At 39.8% G+C, this 18229-nt stretch overlaps 1 protein-coding gene and 1 non-coding gene across 2 annotated transcripts in view; both read right to left on the bottom strand.

Moving 5' to 3' along the window:
- The window catches only part of MYO16 (myosin XVI), a 406857-nt gene that overhangs the window by 290964 nt on the left and 97664 nt on the right, over positions 1 to 18229 (bottom strand). The window contains exons 7-8 of the mRNA XM_068526630.1: positions 8967 to 9042; positions 5711 to 5864 (exon numbers count right to left, since the gene is read on the bottom strand). Coding sequence (XP_068382731.1) covers positions 5711 to 5864; positions 8967 to 9042 — 230 coding nt within the window. The remainder of the gene's footprint in view (positions 1 to 5710; positions 5865 to 8966; positions 9043 to 18229) is intronic.
- LOC137752292 (U6 spliceosomal RNA) lies at positions 287 to 393 on the bottom strand. Its single transcript, XR_011071137.1, has one exon. It is a non-coding gene; the product is annotated as a U6 spliceosomal RNA (small nuclear RNA).

Here is an 18229-nt window from a genome sequence, read left to right as displayed (position 1 = left end):
ACCCTTCCCCCTCCCCATATCCTCAAGTCCATTCTCTAGTAGGTCTGTGTCTTTATTCCTGTCTTGCCACTAGGTTCTTCATGACCTTTTTTTTTTTCCCCTTAGATTCCATATATATGTGTTAGCATACTGTATTTGTTTTTCTCTTTATGACTTACTTCACTCTGTATGACAGCCTCTAACTCCATCCACCTCACTACAAATACCTCCATTTCGTTTCTTCTTATGGCTGAGTAATATTCCATTGTATATATGTGCCACATCTTCTTTATCCATTCATCCGATGAAAAATATGGAACGCTTCACGCATTTGCGTGTCATCCTTGCGCAGGGGCCATGCTAATATTCTCTGTATCGTTCCAATTTTAGTATATGTGCTGCCGAAGCGAACACTGCAGTGCGTTTCTGACACGGACGGACCACCTGGAGTCAGCACAAACCCCGCAAGTTAAGGGCACCGTCCCCAACACGGCTGCTCCACTTCAGATGTCAGCCACAAGCCTGGGCGTCCCCAGACCACCTGCACTTCTGACCAATTAGCTACAAATTCAGGTGCTCCCTCAACCCTCCTCAGGTTTGAGCATTCACTCAAATGATTCACAGAACTCAAGAAAGCCCTATACTTACCATTGCAGCTTTATGGTGAAGGATACAAATCAGGACCAGCTAAACAAATAGACACACAGGGCAAGGTCTTAGAGGGTCCTGAACTCAGAGCTTCTGGGCCGTCTTCCCATGGAGTAAGGGCACATTATCCTCCCAGAATATTGATATGTTTACCAGTCAGGAACAGAGGTTAGGCTGCCTCAAAGCCCCAGTCTTAAGTCACATCATTGGTTTTTAGACACTCAGAGTGAGTAAGGTCAAATGGTTGGATGGATAACTTGGTGGACAGATAGAAAACAGTGGCCCCATCTTTTTATTTTATTTTATTTTATTTTGGCCACACAGCTTGTGAAATCTTAGTTCCCCGACCAGGGATTGAACCCCGGCCCTGAGCAGTGAAAGCCCCGAGTCCCAACCACTGGACCACCAGGGAACTCCCCCAGTGGCCCCATCTTGTTCCATTCCCGTGCGCAACTCTGACTGGAAAGCAGGTTCACAGCAGACTGTACTGCGAGTAACCTTCTCACTCATCACTTCTGTGGAAGGGACATCTCTTCCTCATTCCGCACTGTCTTCTCCAATTGTCATACTACACACGTATCCTAAATCGACAACGTTCCACACCTCAAGCAGACGAACCGTAACTGAAACTCAGATCAATCATTTCCTCTTTAAAAGACAAGTTAGAAATGTTAGAATTACCAATGAAAATGACCTCCTCACGGAAACAATGTCAGACTGAATACACGGGTGTGACATGAGTCCAGTCACTGAAGCTCTGAGTCTCGGACAGGGATGTATAAAACGGGGAGAGAAATACAAAGTACCTGCAGGTGTTGCTTTGAGGATTAAATGGAATTATTGCTCTGCACAAGTAATCCACTCTGCACAAGTACTGATGCCCGGTAACTGCTCAAAAACTATCAGTTGTTATCATTGTTTATATTATTAATAAGTGAAAACCCGCAAGTGTTTAGTGAACTATTCTACTCCATGTAGGCACTGTGCAGAATTTTTGAGGATTCCAACTCAAGGACTCCATGGAAGAGAATATAAGAAACAAAAGTGGGCATCTATCAGGATGTCTCAGCGATTAGAAACCCTAGGAGAGCATTTCCAGGTTGAAAGCCCAAAGGGCACGTTCGGCAGCCGCTGTTTCATTAGCAGCAATAACAGTCAGTGAGGCACTGAGATAGCTAAGGACGTAAAAGACAGCGTGGAGAGGAGACACCCCGTCAGCAGGAGGGAAAGGACAGAGTGGGAGGCGCAGCCACGTGTGAGAAGAGCTGTTGAGGGCTTAGGGAAGAGAGAGGAAGCCTAAAAGCTTTACAGACAGTAGAGACCCGATGGAGAATGCCATAGCTGGCAGGAGCTCTGGAGTTAAATCTAACCTGCTCATTTTAAGACATGAACTCGAAACTCAGGCAACTAATAGACACCTTAATAATGTTCACTGGATAGGAGATGTCTTAGAAACCATGAAATGTGGGACAACCCAATAACAGAGGAATTTCTTATTGATACAGTGTTGAACCAAAGATAGGCAGTTGCTACAAACCCTGCAGCACAATTGGGGCTAAATCATGATTTATGGCACAAAATGCTTGCAGAACAATGAATGTAAGTTGACAATGGAAAGGGAATTTGACTTGTATGCTGAGATATTAGAAAGTAAACCACTCAATTATTTTTTAACATTTTAGCAAAATGCGTTCAGGGAAAAGATAAAAGAAACAAGTCAACTTTGTAATGAAAAAAAAAAAAGGAAGCCGGGGTTAAAAATAATGAAGAAAGATGGGCAACTGTAATTCAGATGAGGTTTTACATGTTAAATCTTCAGAATGAGGACTAGAGATAAAAAGTGGGAAAGGTTATCGAAGAGAAACAATAGATTATACAGAGGAGAGGATAAGTTGTTTTAGGTTCTTTCTAATTCTATGCTTCTCCTCTCAATGAATATGCCCTGTTCTATCCTGGGCTAAATAAGGAAAGAGGACAGGCAAAAAGAAAAGTCTGCAGAAAGTTGCAGCAATGAGGAGGAGAGAAGAAACCCAAACCCTCCCCAAACATCGGATATAACCACTGACTCTCACGTAACTGGTTTGTGAAGAAATGCTGCTTTGTAAGTAATGCCTAAGAGATTTTTTTTTAAACTATATTTCTATTTCCTGTCAATCATGGCAATTCTCTGATTTACTTCATACATGTTCTCTATCAAAAGAAGGGCATTTCTGAAAATGTCCTGATATATATCAGTAAACTGTTGCCCAGATCAATCACCACTGTGATACTATAATAAAATCAACAAGTGGTTGTTGTTTGTTTTTTTTTTTCCCAAAAATACACGCATTTATCAGCTTTAAAGAAAGAGTTGTCCTTTGTAATGTCTGTGGATTTGTTTATAGAGGAGACCTCAAATATCCCCATTTTTCCTTCTTATACTAAAACAAGGTCTGCAAGTCAGTTATAGAAATTAAGCTTTTCTGCATTAAAACATAAGTGTACCTAGTTGTTGTTTCATCATGTCTCTTTGCTCCAGTTCCCATTTGTTAATAATTCTATAAAGATAAAATCAAAAGTGATAAAAGAAATTTTACAAAGTTGCTTAGTTGTTAAACTAAACAAGTCTACCTGTCACTTTTTTAGAGTTAAAAAAAAACCTTAACATTATAATTGAGTTGTTCTTTAATATAATTTTCAATTCTATCCTGAAGAAAGATGACAGCAGACTTCAATGAAGAGGTCAAATTTCAATATAAACTTATTTCAAAGTTTGAAAGCTTTGCTCAGTGTCAACAAGAGAAAAATGTTATTAAAACAATTATACTTAACTGCGTAGAGCAAATAAGCCACTGATTAATCCGTTTAAAACACGTTCAATCAAAAATATAAAAAACAGCAAAAAGTACTTTTTTGGGCAGGTTGGTTGCTTTGCTTTCTTTTATTTTTTTAAAGCAGAAGAAACCCAAAACTATAGACACAGAGATAAGTTAATATTTATCCAAAATAACTTATTATGAAAGAATTTGGTTTTAACTCAAAGTTTGACGCTGTTTACAGTTTAATGTCTCTTTACATGGAAGCCCATGACATAACCTTAAAAGTAAAATGGAACATATTGGGTATGGATTTTAATATCAACATCTGGAAAGTAAAATTCTTCCATAGCAAGTATCTGTATTACTCCTCTCGTTCCAGTGATATCAGGAATATAAAAATGTAAAGGGCAAGGTCAACATATTCTAATCATTAGTTCCAGGCCACTTGGAATGTATCTTACCAGGTAACCATTCTTGACTCCAACTTTTGTTTCTACGTACGGCTTTCTCACTTTCTCTCCCACATAAATGTGACACTATTTTTTTCCCACCTGTGAAAGTAGGAGAGGGGTAAGGTGGTGTACGTGTGGATGATCTGGGCTCTGATTGCTGGGCTATAAATCTTGACCTGGCATTTCCCAGCTCTGTAATCTTGGGAAAGTAAGAAAATCTTAACGGGGCTTTGAAAATGGACTAAGATAATCCATGAAACTCTTAGCATAGCGTCTGACACACGAATGAAGCTCCTTTTCCACACAGTCAAAAAATCAAACCCAGTAATGAATATATTTTAGTATTAAGTAGAGGTCAGCGCGTTTATGCCTGACTTGAGCCTCTGAATTACCTAGAGAGGTTTTAAATTGAATGTGTTTCTGATGCCAGTGATGGGACAGGCTCTGAAATAAGCCCTTTTCCCTTCGGCTCACGGCCTTGTGATGCACCTATTGGAAGCATCTCTTACGTCTCCTAGCAAGGGAAGTCGAGTCATGCTGCCTCTGGGCCTGCCGCTACACCTGGGGAGTGGGACGAATCCTCGGATGGATGAACTGGGGATGAGTCTTCTCGGCCCCTCCCTTCTCAGAGCGAGCCTCCCTGCAGAGACCACAACTTGTCCTCCTCCTGTCTGTCCTGGGCCTTGTCTGGGGGGCCCCTCACTTGGGAGATCTCATCTGACTCATAGGTGCCTTGGACTTACTTGGCCAAGCTGCCTAATAATGGGATAACTTTATAAACCCTTTCAGCCACCACATGCAGTCACGTCCTCTGATGCACCCTCCATCCCTGATCAGGTGTGATTTGGCCTCCGTCTTTACTGTTTGATTACCTCTCAGATGGTCCAGAACCCAGACGGTGCTTTTTATTCAGGGAACCCTCAAATGCTCCAATGTTAGACATAATCTCCATCACCAGGCAAGACACAGGGTCAGAGATAGGAAGTACCTTCCTCAAGGTCCCACTGCTTAGATATAGCAGATTTTGGTTTTGACCTCAAATGTTTTTTTCTTTATGTATTTATTTATCTCATTGAGATATAATCTACATAACACAAAATTCACACTTTCAAGGTGTACAAGTCAGTGCTTTTTAGCACATTCACAGATGTGTGTAACCATCACATCTACTTCCAGAATATTTCCTTCATCCCCCCAAAGAAATTCCATATCCATTCAGAGTCACTTCCCATTTTCCCCTCACCTCATTCATCCAACCACTAATATACTTTCTGTTTCTATGGATTTGCTAATTCCAGACATTTCATATAAATTCAGTCATACACTATGTGGTCTTTTGTGTCTGACTGCCTTCACTTAGCATAATGTTTTCAAGGTTCATCTTCTTTATAGCATGTGTCAGTATTTAGGCCATATTTTAGATAACAAGAAATCATTAGTTTTATACTTAAGAGAGAAAAAAAATGAATATTTGTATTTCCTACTTCAGGAAATTTAGTCATGATGATAGTTATTGGAAACCTTATATATCCGTTTAGTTTAAAACATGGAATGTGTTTAAAATAGTATCTTTGGTCTCGTGATGACAAATTGAAGGAAGAACTGAAATGGTAATATTAAAAAATCAGAGGGCTTTCATGCCTAACTCATTATTGTCCACAAGTATCTTTTGGTAGATGTTGATATGCAGCTTCAATCTTCTAACTTTTGGTTGAGAGACAGACTTAATACTGATTGAAAAATGACTGGTGACTAGAGAGGGTGACAAAGGAGAATAACTAACTCCTCAAGGACCAAGGCCTACGACTTTATCACTAGGGAGAAGGCACTTACAGCTTGCTGGGAAGGGCTGGAAGGTCAGGGATGATCTCTTCATAGGGTTCCTCTTGGGCCAAGGTCTGAACACAGGAAGGCTCTTGCATTCTTCCTTCCCAGGCAGACTCGGCTTTCAGCAGCATTTCCTCAATAAACTCAGATGCGGCAACATCTACGAGTAACAATACCAGGCGATCAGAACCAGTGAGTGGGAACATCCCACAAAACTATTTACTGTCAATAATTCTGATATGTAACATGCTAAAATTTATCAACACGTGAAGCAAAACAAAAAACATTAAAAGTTTATGGTAGGAATAAAATGGCAGTGCCACCATTTTTAAAGACTATTTTTATGTTACATCAGTGGCATATTTAATTACATGACATAATATAAAAATATAAAATGACATAATATAAAAATAATATTCACTGAGTGGTCACAGGTAAAATGTGAAATCACTGAGAAGCGAAGCTTGAGAGAACTTAATGTCGTTTTATTCTCCGTGAATGTCTTCCTTCATCCTGGTGAATGTGGAAAGGAGGAAATGTGAAGAGGAAAATAGCTATACCTCCCCAATAACTGTGCTCTTATAAAACATGTAGTAGGCATTCTATAAGCATTCTACTAACTGGGTAGCTGTACAAATAAATACTCGGTTGTGTTTTTAAAACAGTGGGTCTGGCCTCTCTCTGTGATCTGGTGGGATTTCCTTTTCAATCTGAAATAAAAATAATTATATTTCCTTACAAATTACATGTTAACAGTGACATCCGAACATATTTGAGCAGCAATACAGCTGTGCATTAATCAAAGTTACGCTTACTAACAATTGAAACTGAAAATCAATACATCCTGAAGAAAAATCACATTAATAACAACTAAGAACCTAATTGCTGTGGCTACTCCTTTCCAATCCCCACGACTAAACTGCGTGACCTCTTGTGTCCATGAACTTGAGTTATGCGGCTTTATGGGCTGGGTGAGGTAATTCAGCTACCACAAGAAGATATTTACGCCAGGATTTTATCATCATTTGCTTTAGATTAAATCATATCTGCGTAATGAGTAGGAGACAGCTCAGCGTCCTCTTCTTGGGAGATTATGTCCATACCAAGTAACAGCTATACCTCAAACTGCTTTTATCCCTCAGATAATTTTTTGTGTGTCCATTTCAAATGCAAGAAGCGCAAAATAACAAGAGCATAATATAGTATTACTCAGCCATAAAAAGGGTCATTTGTAGAGACGTGGATGGACCTAGAGACTGTCATACAGAGTGAAATAAGTCAGAAGGAGAAAAACAATTATCATATATTAACTCATATATGTGGAATCTGAAAAAATTGGTATAGACGATCTCATTTACAAAGCAGAAATAGAGACACAAACGTAGAGAACAAGCGTATGGATACCAAGGGGGAAGTGGTAGTGGGATGAATTGGGAGATTGGGATTGACATACATACACTATTGATACTCTGTATAAAATAGATAACTAATGAGAACCTACTGTATAGCACAGGGAACTCTACTCAGTGCTCTGTGGTGACCTAAGTGGGATGGAAAGCCAAAAAAGAGGGGATATATGTATACGTATAGCTGATTCACTTTGCTGTACAGTAGAAACTAACACAACATAGTAAAGCGACTATATTCCAATAAAAATTGTTTTTAAATATATAGCACTGATGATGATTTTCATGTGCTCAGCCACAATATGGGTGTCTAGTTTACTGTTTCCTGCACTATCATTTTATGTGGTTCCTTCTTCTTGTTGGTATATCCTGCATCTACCTGATACTAATCAACAAATGTTTACTGAGAGCCTACTATGGTCCCATCACTGTGTCTCTCATGACCAACATGGCATGGAGAACTGATTATACTGATGCTAGGCTTTGCATGACCAACGTGGGCAAAATTGTCTAAGAGAGTCATCAGACACCAGGCCTGTGGCGGCCAGGGCGGAATCTAGACCAGCAGCTTAGTCACTCCTGGGGCTCTGGGACTGTCATTGTCAATTGCCTTGAGTGTCTTGTTTTGGGAAAGTTGACACTAGACTTAAAAGGTCAAAGTGTGATAGAGTCCATGCCATCCAGGGTCAATCATATATTCCATTCTCTGGGAAAAGAGCCAGAAATAAGATCTGGAAAAATGTGATCTCCTGTTAGATCTAGAGTTAACAGAGGATGGGGTTTATATGTACAGTAAAAATATTTTTGAAAAAAGATAGGAGAACGCTACAAATTTCTATGTACTCTTCCAATATTTACCATTAGGCAAATTTTTGTAGATATAGTAAGATCACTACCCTATTATTAATATTAGCATGGTTCTAAAGTTTGAGACTATTAAGCCATCTTATAGTTTGTTAAATCTTCAATTTATTTTTGGCAAATAAGATCAATAAATATTAAGCAATGATACTTAATTCCAATAAAATAAGAAATAGAGCAAATCTCCCATTCTGTCTTAAACGGGAGGTTTATCGGGTAATTATACTCCTAGAAGTGCATGAAATAAGAAATCTCAGGTGTGAAGTGCTTTCAGGTTAGTAGAGGTACAAAAACAAGAAGAATAAGTATATTTATGTTATTCAGATGAATTAATACCTTCAACATTTTTATATTATTTTGTTACTTATGCAAGACTTTTCTCTTTGTTATTTAGAATTCTTATTTTTAATATACCAAAAGTAACTTACAGGTAGTAACATTGTTGTCAAGTTTTAAAAACCAGAAAATTAATGTAGTACCCACTTTTTAAAAGAGTGGTAACAAGGATTCTAGAAAATTTCAAAAAGATATTTATTAAAAAATAAGTAACATTAAGATTTTCAAAGTTTTAAATTAGGTTGACAATGTTAGTCTCTATTGCTTGCAGTATAAATATCTGCACAGAAAAAAATACTCTTACCATTTAAAAATAACCTAATGAACAAGCATGTATTTGGTATGGTGAGAAACTAGTTAAATAACAGAAAAAATGTATTTTAAAGTAAGTGACACTGCAGGAATCACTGCCCGGGAAATTGAAAGCCCAAAGAGCGCATTGCAATGAAGTCCCTATAAACTTAACTGCTCTCTGACAGATGCTGGTAACGTAGCAGTGCCCAGGAGTTTGTGAATCATGCTTGAACTGGGTTGGGTTTCACACAGCATCTCAGGAGAGGCTGACTCATTTTGTAGCCGTGTCGGTGATGGGTCAGCAACTTCAATATGATGGGAAGAAGACAGCAACTGCTCAGCGATCCAGCATGCTCATAACCTACCTGAAGCCTTCTCCTCATTGCAGTTCAATAGGTGTGGATTTGCCTGATGCATCAAAAGAAGTCTCACCAGGTTTGCCTGAAACATTAAAGGTAATTGAAATAGGAAAGATTATGCTGGATACTTAAGATTCATCAGTAAATAATCCACAGTTGCTATCCCCCAGGGGCACTGGTGGAATGAGAATGCATTAGCATAACCTACTATGCTAAATGTTTCTTACTCTCTCCATTTCCTGTTTTTGTTTTTTTTTTAAATGACATTCAAACTGTTTCATCAATTAATGCATTCAAATAAAAAATTACTCATCAAATGTGGGTTAAATCGTTGAGGTTTGAAAAGGTTCACTTAACGCCTTTCACGTTTACTTTAGGGCACCTAATGGGAGGAATCACGTGTTACAGTGTGTTCTGTTTTAATTAACAATTCATGAAAGTCACACCTCTTGTTACTGTCTGTCCATTACAGCATCATGGACAATATGAACCTAAGGTCCAATGGACAATTAGAAAAACTTCATCTCAAGTTGTAAGAATAAAGCAGCTTGATGAGAGATTAATATATTTTTTAAAGTTTATTATAAAATACATCGTACATACAAAGCGTATGTATAAGGGATATGTACCGTTGAAAGAGTAAATAATGAAATAGAGTCCAGTGCACCCACGTTTTTTAAATGTCATTCATAGTATGTTTGTGTGTTCTTTACCCAAATTATCCCTGTTCCTACTTCCCAGAGTTGACCACTGTCATGAATTTTATGTTAACCATTACTATGTTTTCTTTGTAAGCTTAGACCTTACTTAAGAAGTATCCCTGGGCTTCCCTGGTGGCGCAGTGGTTGAGAATCTGCCTGCCAATGCGGGGGACACGGGTTCGAGCCCTGGTCTGGGAAGATCCCACATGCCGCGGAGCAACTGGGCCTGTGAGCCACAACTGCTGAGCCTGCGCGTCTGGAGCCTGTGCTCCGCAACAAGAGAGGCCGCGACGGTGAGAGGCCCGCGCACCGCGATGAAGAGTGGCCCCCACTTGCCGCAACTGGAGAAAGCCCTCGCACAGAAACGAAGACCCAACACAGCCAAAAATAAATAAATAAATAAATAAATAAAGAAGTATCCCTAATCAACACATCGCTTTAGTTTCATCTATTTGTCTCATTTATAGAAATGAAATCCTGGTGTATGTATTCTTCTGTGCTTTGCTTTCATGAATTAACATTGCATTTTTGAGGTGATGGGTTTAACCAAGCTTCATTTGTTTGTTTGGCTGCACAGAACTGCATTGTACAAATACATCACAATTTATCCACCTTCCTCTCAGTGGACATTCAAGCCATTGCAACCATTTACCTATATTTACAAATAATGTTGCTATAAATATTCTAGTTTATATCTCTTAGTGTACACGTTCAAGAATTTCTTCAGGATAAATGTACTTAGGACAGAAATTGCTGGCATAAAGGTCTGGTCGTGTTCAAGCGATGAGATAGCTCCAATTTTTTTTTCAAAGAGTTCAAGTTTACACTCCCACTGCCAACCAGAGTTCCTGTTGTTCCACATTCTATTTAATAATTTTATGACCAGCTATTTACATATTGCTAGATTCACATCCTCCCTAACACTTGATACTCTCATTTAAAAAAATTGAGCTACTATACTGGGAAAGAAGTAGTAGCCCAGTATAGTTTAACTTGCATTTCCCTGATGACAATGATATTGAACTCCCCCTCGTGTGCTTTATTTCCATTCTTACATTTTCTTTTGTGAAATATCTATTCAAGATTTTTTTGCCCATTTATTACTGAAGTGTTTTTCTTTGAATTAATGATCTATATGCTCTAGATACATTTGTCAGATATATGTATTACCAATAATTCCTCCCATTCTACGGCTTGCCTACTCATCTTTTTAAAAATGTCTTTTGATGGATAGGATTTTAAAAATTTGTTTAACTTCTGTTTATGTATAACTTTCATATATACATATTTTTTTCTTTAGTTGTTAGCGCTTTTTAGGTTCAAATAACTCTTTGCCCACTCAAAGGCCATGACAATATCATAATACATTTCCCTCTAAAAACTTTATAATTTTAACTTTTACGTCTATGGTCCATCTCAAGTGAATTTTTGTAAATGGCACCTAAAGGCTTAAGGTTAATTTGGGTCCAGCATCCTTTGTTTCTCAGCAGTATTTGTTAAAAAGACAATTTTTTCTTATTGAACTGCTTTTGAGGCAGTCTCGAAATAAGTAAAAAATTTATACTCTTGAAAAAAGTATCTAATTTTTTTTCAAGATAATTTTGTCTATATAGGTCCTCTGCATTTCCCTATAAACCTTAGAATGAATTTTCAATTTCTGTAAGAACGGCTAGAGTATTTTGACTGGGATTGCTTGAAGTAAATAGATGCTATATTAGCTTTACGTGGCTGCCATAAAAAATTGCCACAAACGTAGTGGTTTAAACAATAAATAATAACTATCCTACACGTCTGCGGGTCAGAAGTCTGACACCGGCCTCCCTGGGTTAAAACCAGGGCGTTGGCAGCGCTGTTTCCTTCTGGCCCCCAGGGAGCATCTGTGCCCTGACTTTTCCAGCCTCCAGAGGCGCCCACATTCCCTGGCTGGGGGCCCCTTCTTCATCTCCAGACCAGCAGCGTCCCACCTCTCCGATCATTTCCACTGTCGCATTTCCCGCCAACCCTCAGCCAGGAACGGGTCTCTGCTTTTAGGGGCTCAGTGATTACAGTGGGCCCACCTGGAGATCCAGGAAACCCTTCCCATGTCGAGATATTTAACTTATCCACAGCTGCAAAGCTCTTCTGCCTTGTCAGGTAACATATTGACAGGTTCCGGCGATCAGGGTGTGGACAGCTTTGGGGGCCACTATTCTGCCTTCCACAGGTACTATTCTCAGCAAAACCCACTGGCGTCCCGGGGTGGGGGTGGGGGGAATAAGATGGAATCTAGGGGATAAGACAACGTCTAACCTCTTCTGTGCTTCGTCTAGCTTCACTGGCTCACAGGGAGCCGTGGGCAGCAGCCTCGCACCCAGCCCTTCAGACCAGAGTTCCTGGCGCCAAAGGGCTGCACTCAGGACACCTCAGCTCGGAGGGCCGTGCACAGAAGCATCGCCCACCACACCTCGTCCACGACGGCGGTGGCGGGCCGTGTGCAGAAATCTGCACCGGGCCCTGGAGCTGCGAGCAACGAATGCACCTGCGCTACCCGCCCCGCACAGAACTCCAACCCCTCCCACCGAGAGACCCCTACAACCAGCCACACCCACACCCACACCTCTCCGGTCTCCGATCAAAGAATAAAGCTTCCCCACAGAGGACCAGATTCCATATCCTGTAATAAACCACAACGGAAAAGAATATGAAAAAGAATACATAGATATACAACTGAATCACCTTGCTGTACAGCAGAAATTAACACAACACTGTAAATCAGCTGTACCTCAATAAAATTTTTAAAACAGAATAAAGCTTCCCTTTGCTGCTGAACCCAACTCGGTCCTGTTCTATTGGTGTCAGCAAGCCGGGCAGGAGGACCCTTGCTGGGGCCCAACTTGAAAGGGTCGGTAACAAGATCTTAATGATAGCCACTCTCTCAACACATGAATATGGCTTTACCACCTCATCTATTTAGGTCTTCTTTACATTTTCATTATATTGTTTATATTTATATAATATCGTTGTATAGTTTCCAGTGTAGAAATCTTACATACCTTATGTAAAAAATATCCCTATATATTTTATGTTTTCAATGCTATTTTTCTTTTTAATTTTGGAGATTCCTTTGGAATTTTTATTCTTTCTCTTTTCCTAAGTTTGTCTTTCCATTTCTTGGTTTATTATATTGATTAGACGGGCTTTTCTGATCTGTGGCTTTGTTGCTTCTGTGACATTTGCCAGTCATTCTCCATCCATGCAAGCACTCTGCTCAGACATTCCAAAGTATCTCCCCGCCCATCAATTATTGCTCTTGTTAGTGTTCTCACTATAAAATTAGATTTTAAATAGTCTGCGCCATTGCTAGCTTTCCCACAAGTCCACTGCAAATCAGTGTTTGGTTTTACAGAACATAAAATATATCAATAACACTTAAATCATGTTACAGCAGACTGCTTATATTTAGGGTTTATTTTTATTTCCAAATATATACAGTTTACTAAAGACATAGATGTTCTCTTGAAATCTGAAAGACAACATATATAGAGCAGGGTCCCAGGACATCAAAATGGGTATAGAAAAGAGTTTTGTTTTGTATCAAAAATTTGAGAGATTTGCTTGCTTTTCAACCATAGGAAAGGAAGGGAAGAAGGGAGGAAAGGATGGAGGGAGGGAAGAAGGAAAAGAAAAAAGCAGGAGGGAGGGAGGGAAGAAGCAAGGAAAGGAAGGATGAAGGGAAGAAGAAAAGCAGAAAGAAAAGAAAAAATGCAAAGCCAAGAATTATATAAGATTGCCCTTGTTTTTCACAATTTTGAAAAAAACAGCAGTACCTAAAAGCTTTCATTTTCTGACAAAAATGTCCGACTGTAGGAGAATCTAACAGTTACTTTGCATTTCTAAATTCAATTCACTCTTTACAGAACTCCAAAGAGAAACTTGGGCAAATTTCTCTACCAATCACCTCTCTCCGCAGCTTCCCCTGTAACTGCAGGAAGCATTTAAGTGGTCAAAGCAAATGGTTTCCTACATGAAAATCTATGACCACAAAAGTACTTCCATTTTATTTCAGGCCTGTAAAACAAACATTCATGTGTGGAATGAAGAAGATTCTCTCACTTGGGGAATTCCATTTTTCTTAAAGTCAGTATTTCCCACTTGCTTCCAGATAGAGATCAGTGAGGCATGTCCCAGAACTAAATTAAGCAGGGCAGTACTGATTTCAATTTCAGAGTAGTCTGCAACATTTGTTTTAACCTCAGGTAAGATCTTTAGGTAAATTACTTCAATGTGAGTAGGTAAAGTGTGAACCCAACAAAGATTCATCTCCACTATTACAAGAACTTTAGAATCACCAAAACCATCAGAGGGTAAGGTGACTGACATTCTGTCTCTGTGTGTGTGTGTGTGTGTCTGTGTGTGTGTGTGTGTGTGTGTGTGTGTGTCATTCGGTGTCTCTGTGTGTGTCAAAGGAGGCCCTGCGTGGCTGATAGAAAATATATTTAAGCTGAAATTTAAACTCACACAAGTTACTGGCTATGGACTTTGCTCATTCTTTGGACAATTGTATTTCGGTTTGGATAAATTCAGCAAAATTAATTCCTTGATGGTCATTTAGATTACTTCTTTAAAAAGTAAAAAAAAGAAAATTTGAGCATTCAGAGATAGTCGAATTCCTAGTTGAGAAGCTAAAAGAGATTGTTTCACTTAATAAAGAGAAATTATGTTAAAGGTCTTTGGGAATTCAGAATTTGCATATCCTACACTCATTGGTTCATACTCTACATCATAATAGGTAAATGCCTCTAACTCAGAGCCATCTGAAAAATTTCAGATCTAAAATATAAAAAGGTTCCTCTGATGAACTCTTTAGACTATTAAAGATGGTGCTGCCCATCCTGTTTTGCCCTTCATTGAACTCCCCCTCCACCGTGCGTGATCTCTTTGAGTCATCTATCACAAATCTCTATGTCCAGCCCTCCCCAACGCCCTGCCCATGCCCAGGTACTCCTGGATATCTCCCTGAGGATTTCTCCTGTTGGCCCACCAGTCTCGAGGTGTGTGCTCACCCACCGTCTCTTCACACATGTGTTCAGTGATGCACTGAGACAGACAAGCATCTGCTAAACCAGGACATTCGCTGAGTAGTAACTGAGTGCTCTGTGCCAGCCCCGTGCAGATAAAGAAATAGACATTGTACCTGCGCTCAGTTCTCACAAACTAGAGGGTCAATACGAACAAGTATAAGAGATAATTCCAGCATGTGATAAGTGATGTGGTATGGGGGATACAGGTGCTACATAGGGTGCATGACGGGGGCGTCACACTGGGATCCAGGAAGGTAGAAAAGACAGCCAGTGAACTGACATCTCAGGGTACTCCTGCAGGGCAGGGAAGATTTAACCACTCAACAATTTCAAGAAAAGCAAAGAACATGAAAAGGATGTACATGGTGGCATATTCCAGAAATCGAAAGAAGTTCAGTATAGCCATATCCTCCAACCTGGTGGAGGGAGTAGGAGAAAAACAGCGGTAGAATTCAGCAGAATTCCTGGCCCATGAGGACTCATGTGTGATCGAGTAGGTATTTTATATCAGCAGCAATGGAAAGGATGGTGGATCGAATAGTTCTATTACATTTGCATTTAGAAAGCTCGCTGTAGCCACATTGTTGAGAATGGAGCGGGGGAGGGGGAGAGGACTCCATTAGGAGACTGATGGGCTGATCCAGAGGCAGAGATGCTGAGACACTGGGTGAAGGCAGAGGCAGTGAGGATGTACAGGTTAATCGGTTGTGGTTATAACTCATACAGCTCAAAGTTATTCACTAGGGAGGAGTTTGTGGGCTCAGTGGCTTCTTAGTTATGGGAGAGGCAGGAAAACGATAATGCCCAGGTTTGTGATGAGTAAATGGTGACACACAGAAGGGACAACAGACTGGGGAAAAGAAGATGATAATTCCCTTTGTACACAAGTTGGGTTTGAGGGCAGACTGATAGAGATTACCCACCAGGCAGTGGTCCTCATGGGCCGGGAACTTGAGAGAAAAACAAGAAAGGGCTTTGGGGGCCGTGATCATGTAGAGCATTTGAAGTAGCAGGTGTGAGATTCCCTAAAGACGTGTAAACATTGAGAAGAGAGGGAACCTAGGATCCAGCACTGAGTTTATCAATATTTGATGCTCAGCGGAGTACCAGAGAGTGTTTTTTGTTTTCTTCAATGGAAAAAGACATATCTAAAGAATAAAAACTCTGAATATATCTCAATTCTTAGGTACTTGGGTAAAATGTACTTAAGAATACAAACGACTCCTTTGAATATCAAGATATGCAGGTTGGGGGCTTCCCTGGTGGCGCAGTGGTTGAGAATCTGCCTGCCAATGCAGGGGACACGGGTTCGAGCCCTGGTCTGGGAAGATCCCACATGCCGCGGAGCAGCTGGGCCCGTGAGCCACAGCTACTGAGCCTGCGCGTCTGGAGCCTGTGCTCCGCAACAAGAGAGGCCGCGATGGTGAGAGGCCCGCGCACCGCGATGAAGAGTGGCCCCCGCTCGCCGCAACTGGAGAAAGCCCTCGCACAGAAACGAAGACCCAACACAACATAAATAAATTAATTAATTAAAAAAAAAAAAATGATATGCGGGTTGTGTGATTCAAGATACTTTTGAAGGGAAGGAGATTTAGATTTTAGCATTTGTACAATTATTTTCTTATCTTTCGTTGTAGCATCGCCAATCCTATTATAAACACTAAAAATATGTACAAGGCTAGAATCGAATTTTATTTTATGTACAACTCATAAAAAATTGGAAAATCAAAGGACTTACTGCTCACATAACTTATTCAGTTCCTAGTTTTAAACGAGAACAGGCATCTCTTTTTTTCTCACTGGAGAAGTTAATATATTTATAAAGGTAAGTTTTAAAATATGCATGCATGTCAGTTATAAATCCCAGTATACATGTCAATTATAAATACTGTTATAAATTATGGACTGCCTTCTCCAAAAGGCATTTATACTTGTAAGATATTTATAAGAAACTGAAGTTGCGATGAAGGTCTATAAAAATGCCATTAGTCTCTCTAAAATGTTAGCATTTCTAAAGGTTTTTTCCCTGAACTGAGGTATAGTTATTTACAGTAAATTTCTTTAGAGAATTATAAATCTCCCATGCCTATAAATTGATACCCAAATAATACCTCGTTCTAAAATGTCATTTCCAAAATGAATATGAAACGGTATTTTTATGGGTGAACAATTTTTAAAAACAATTCAAGACATCATATGGTATTTTCTTCAAAATAATCAAGATACAGTTTACTCAAAATCCTCTATTAACAGAAATCTCTCGTTGTTTTTTGAGTCTAAATCGAGGAAGAGTATTCTGGTTTTGGTGTCATGTATTCTAACGGAAAAGCCCCACTCTACCTTTCAGTGTTAAAGCTTTGCTTCTAGTTCTTGGCTGATGGATTTGTCCATTCAAGCCCTTCAGCTGCTCTGCTGGACACCGAGAAAGCATGCTGGGCAACACAGGCAAAGTCTCTGCTGTGTTGGAGCTTACGTTCTGGTGGAGACTCCATTTGAGTAGGTTTAATGGAGCAAAATGGAAAAGACATATGATCTTCAGACCCTCTCCTTGGCACTAAAATGTTGAAGGATTTAGAAAATACTCAATTAATGGCGAGTCATTTTCTAGAGAAGCAGAGGGTAAAGGTAAGATTGTTTTTTAAATCTGCCTTATCTGTACACTATCAATGGCCATTTCTGGAAAACTGTGTGTTGGACATCTGTCTCTGTGAATCTAGCAGCTGGATCAATTGACCTGGACACATGGGCACAGATGGTCTGATGCATCTGCCTTCATCATTCTCACCAATCTTCCAAGCTATGTAAAAATCCTCTTTTAACAGAAGTTGATGGTTCTCAGTGATTGAAGACCCTGGGGCCAGGCTCTAGGCAGGAAGAATCAGCAAGGCTGGTTAGGCTCCTACAGCCAGCGAGGGGTGGCTGGTGCTAGAGCCAGTGCCGGGCCATGGAAATCCTCAGAGCAAAGCTGGTTGAATCCCCGAGATGCGCAGAATGACCTATGGTGTGTGTGTGTATGTGGGAGGAGTATCTGGGAAATAGAAGACAAAATAGGAACCCCCCAAAAAATATGTTTTTTAAAAGTTGGGGTCAGATATTGTGCAGCTGGTTTTGAAAAAAAATGTAGCAATTGGAAAGTGTTTCTTCATTAATTTACCATTAATCATTAATAAATGGTAAGCGTTGGGAATGTAGCTGGTACACCGGGAATACGGTAATAAAAACATTCACCTTAATTACTCCGCATTTTGCAAAGTAAGTGCAGCTTTTGAATCATATTTCCCATGTAAGTTCATGACTATGTTTCTCTAGGCTGAAAACATAGTTTCAGAAAACCCAAAGTTTGGGAAATTTTTGGAATGTGACAGGTAATGGGGTGGAATACCGATATCCTCTCAGCCTCTACCTTATCCATCAGTGATTCTTCTATCTTATGACTTTTGTGTGACAGAAGTTCCAGGAAGCTTTATGAAGGAAGCAGCAATTGTACTGGGCTTATGTGCCTTACATC

Source organism: Eschrichtius robustus, chromosome 18 (assembly GCF_028021215.1).
Source record: "Eschrichtius robustus isolate mEscRob2 chromosome 18, mEscRob2.pri, whole genome shotgun sequence".
Classification (NCBI taxonomy): domain Eukaryota; kingdom Metazoa; phylum Chordata; class Mammalia; order Artiodactyla; family Eschrichtiidae; genus Eschrichtius; species Eschrichtius robustus.
Note: the sequence above shows the minus strand (reverse complement) of the source record. Positions and strands in the feature narration are given on the sequence as shown.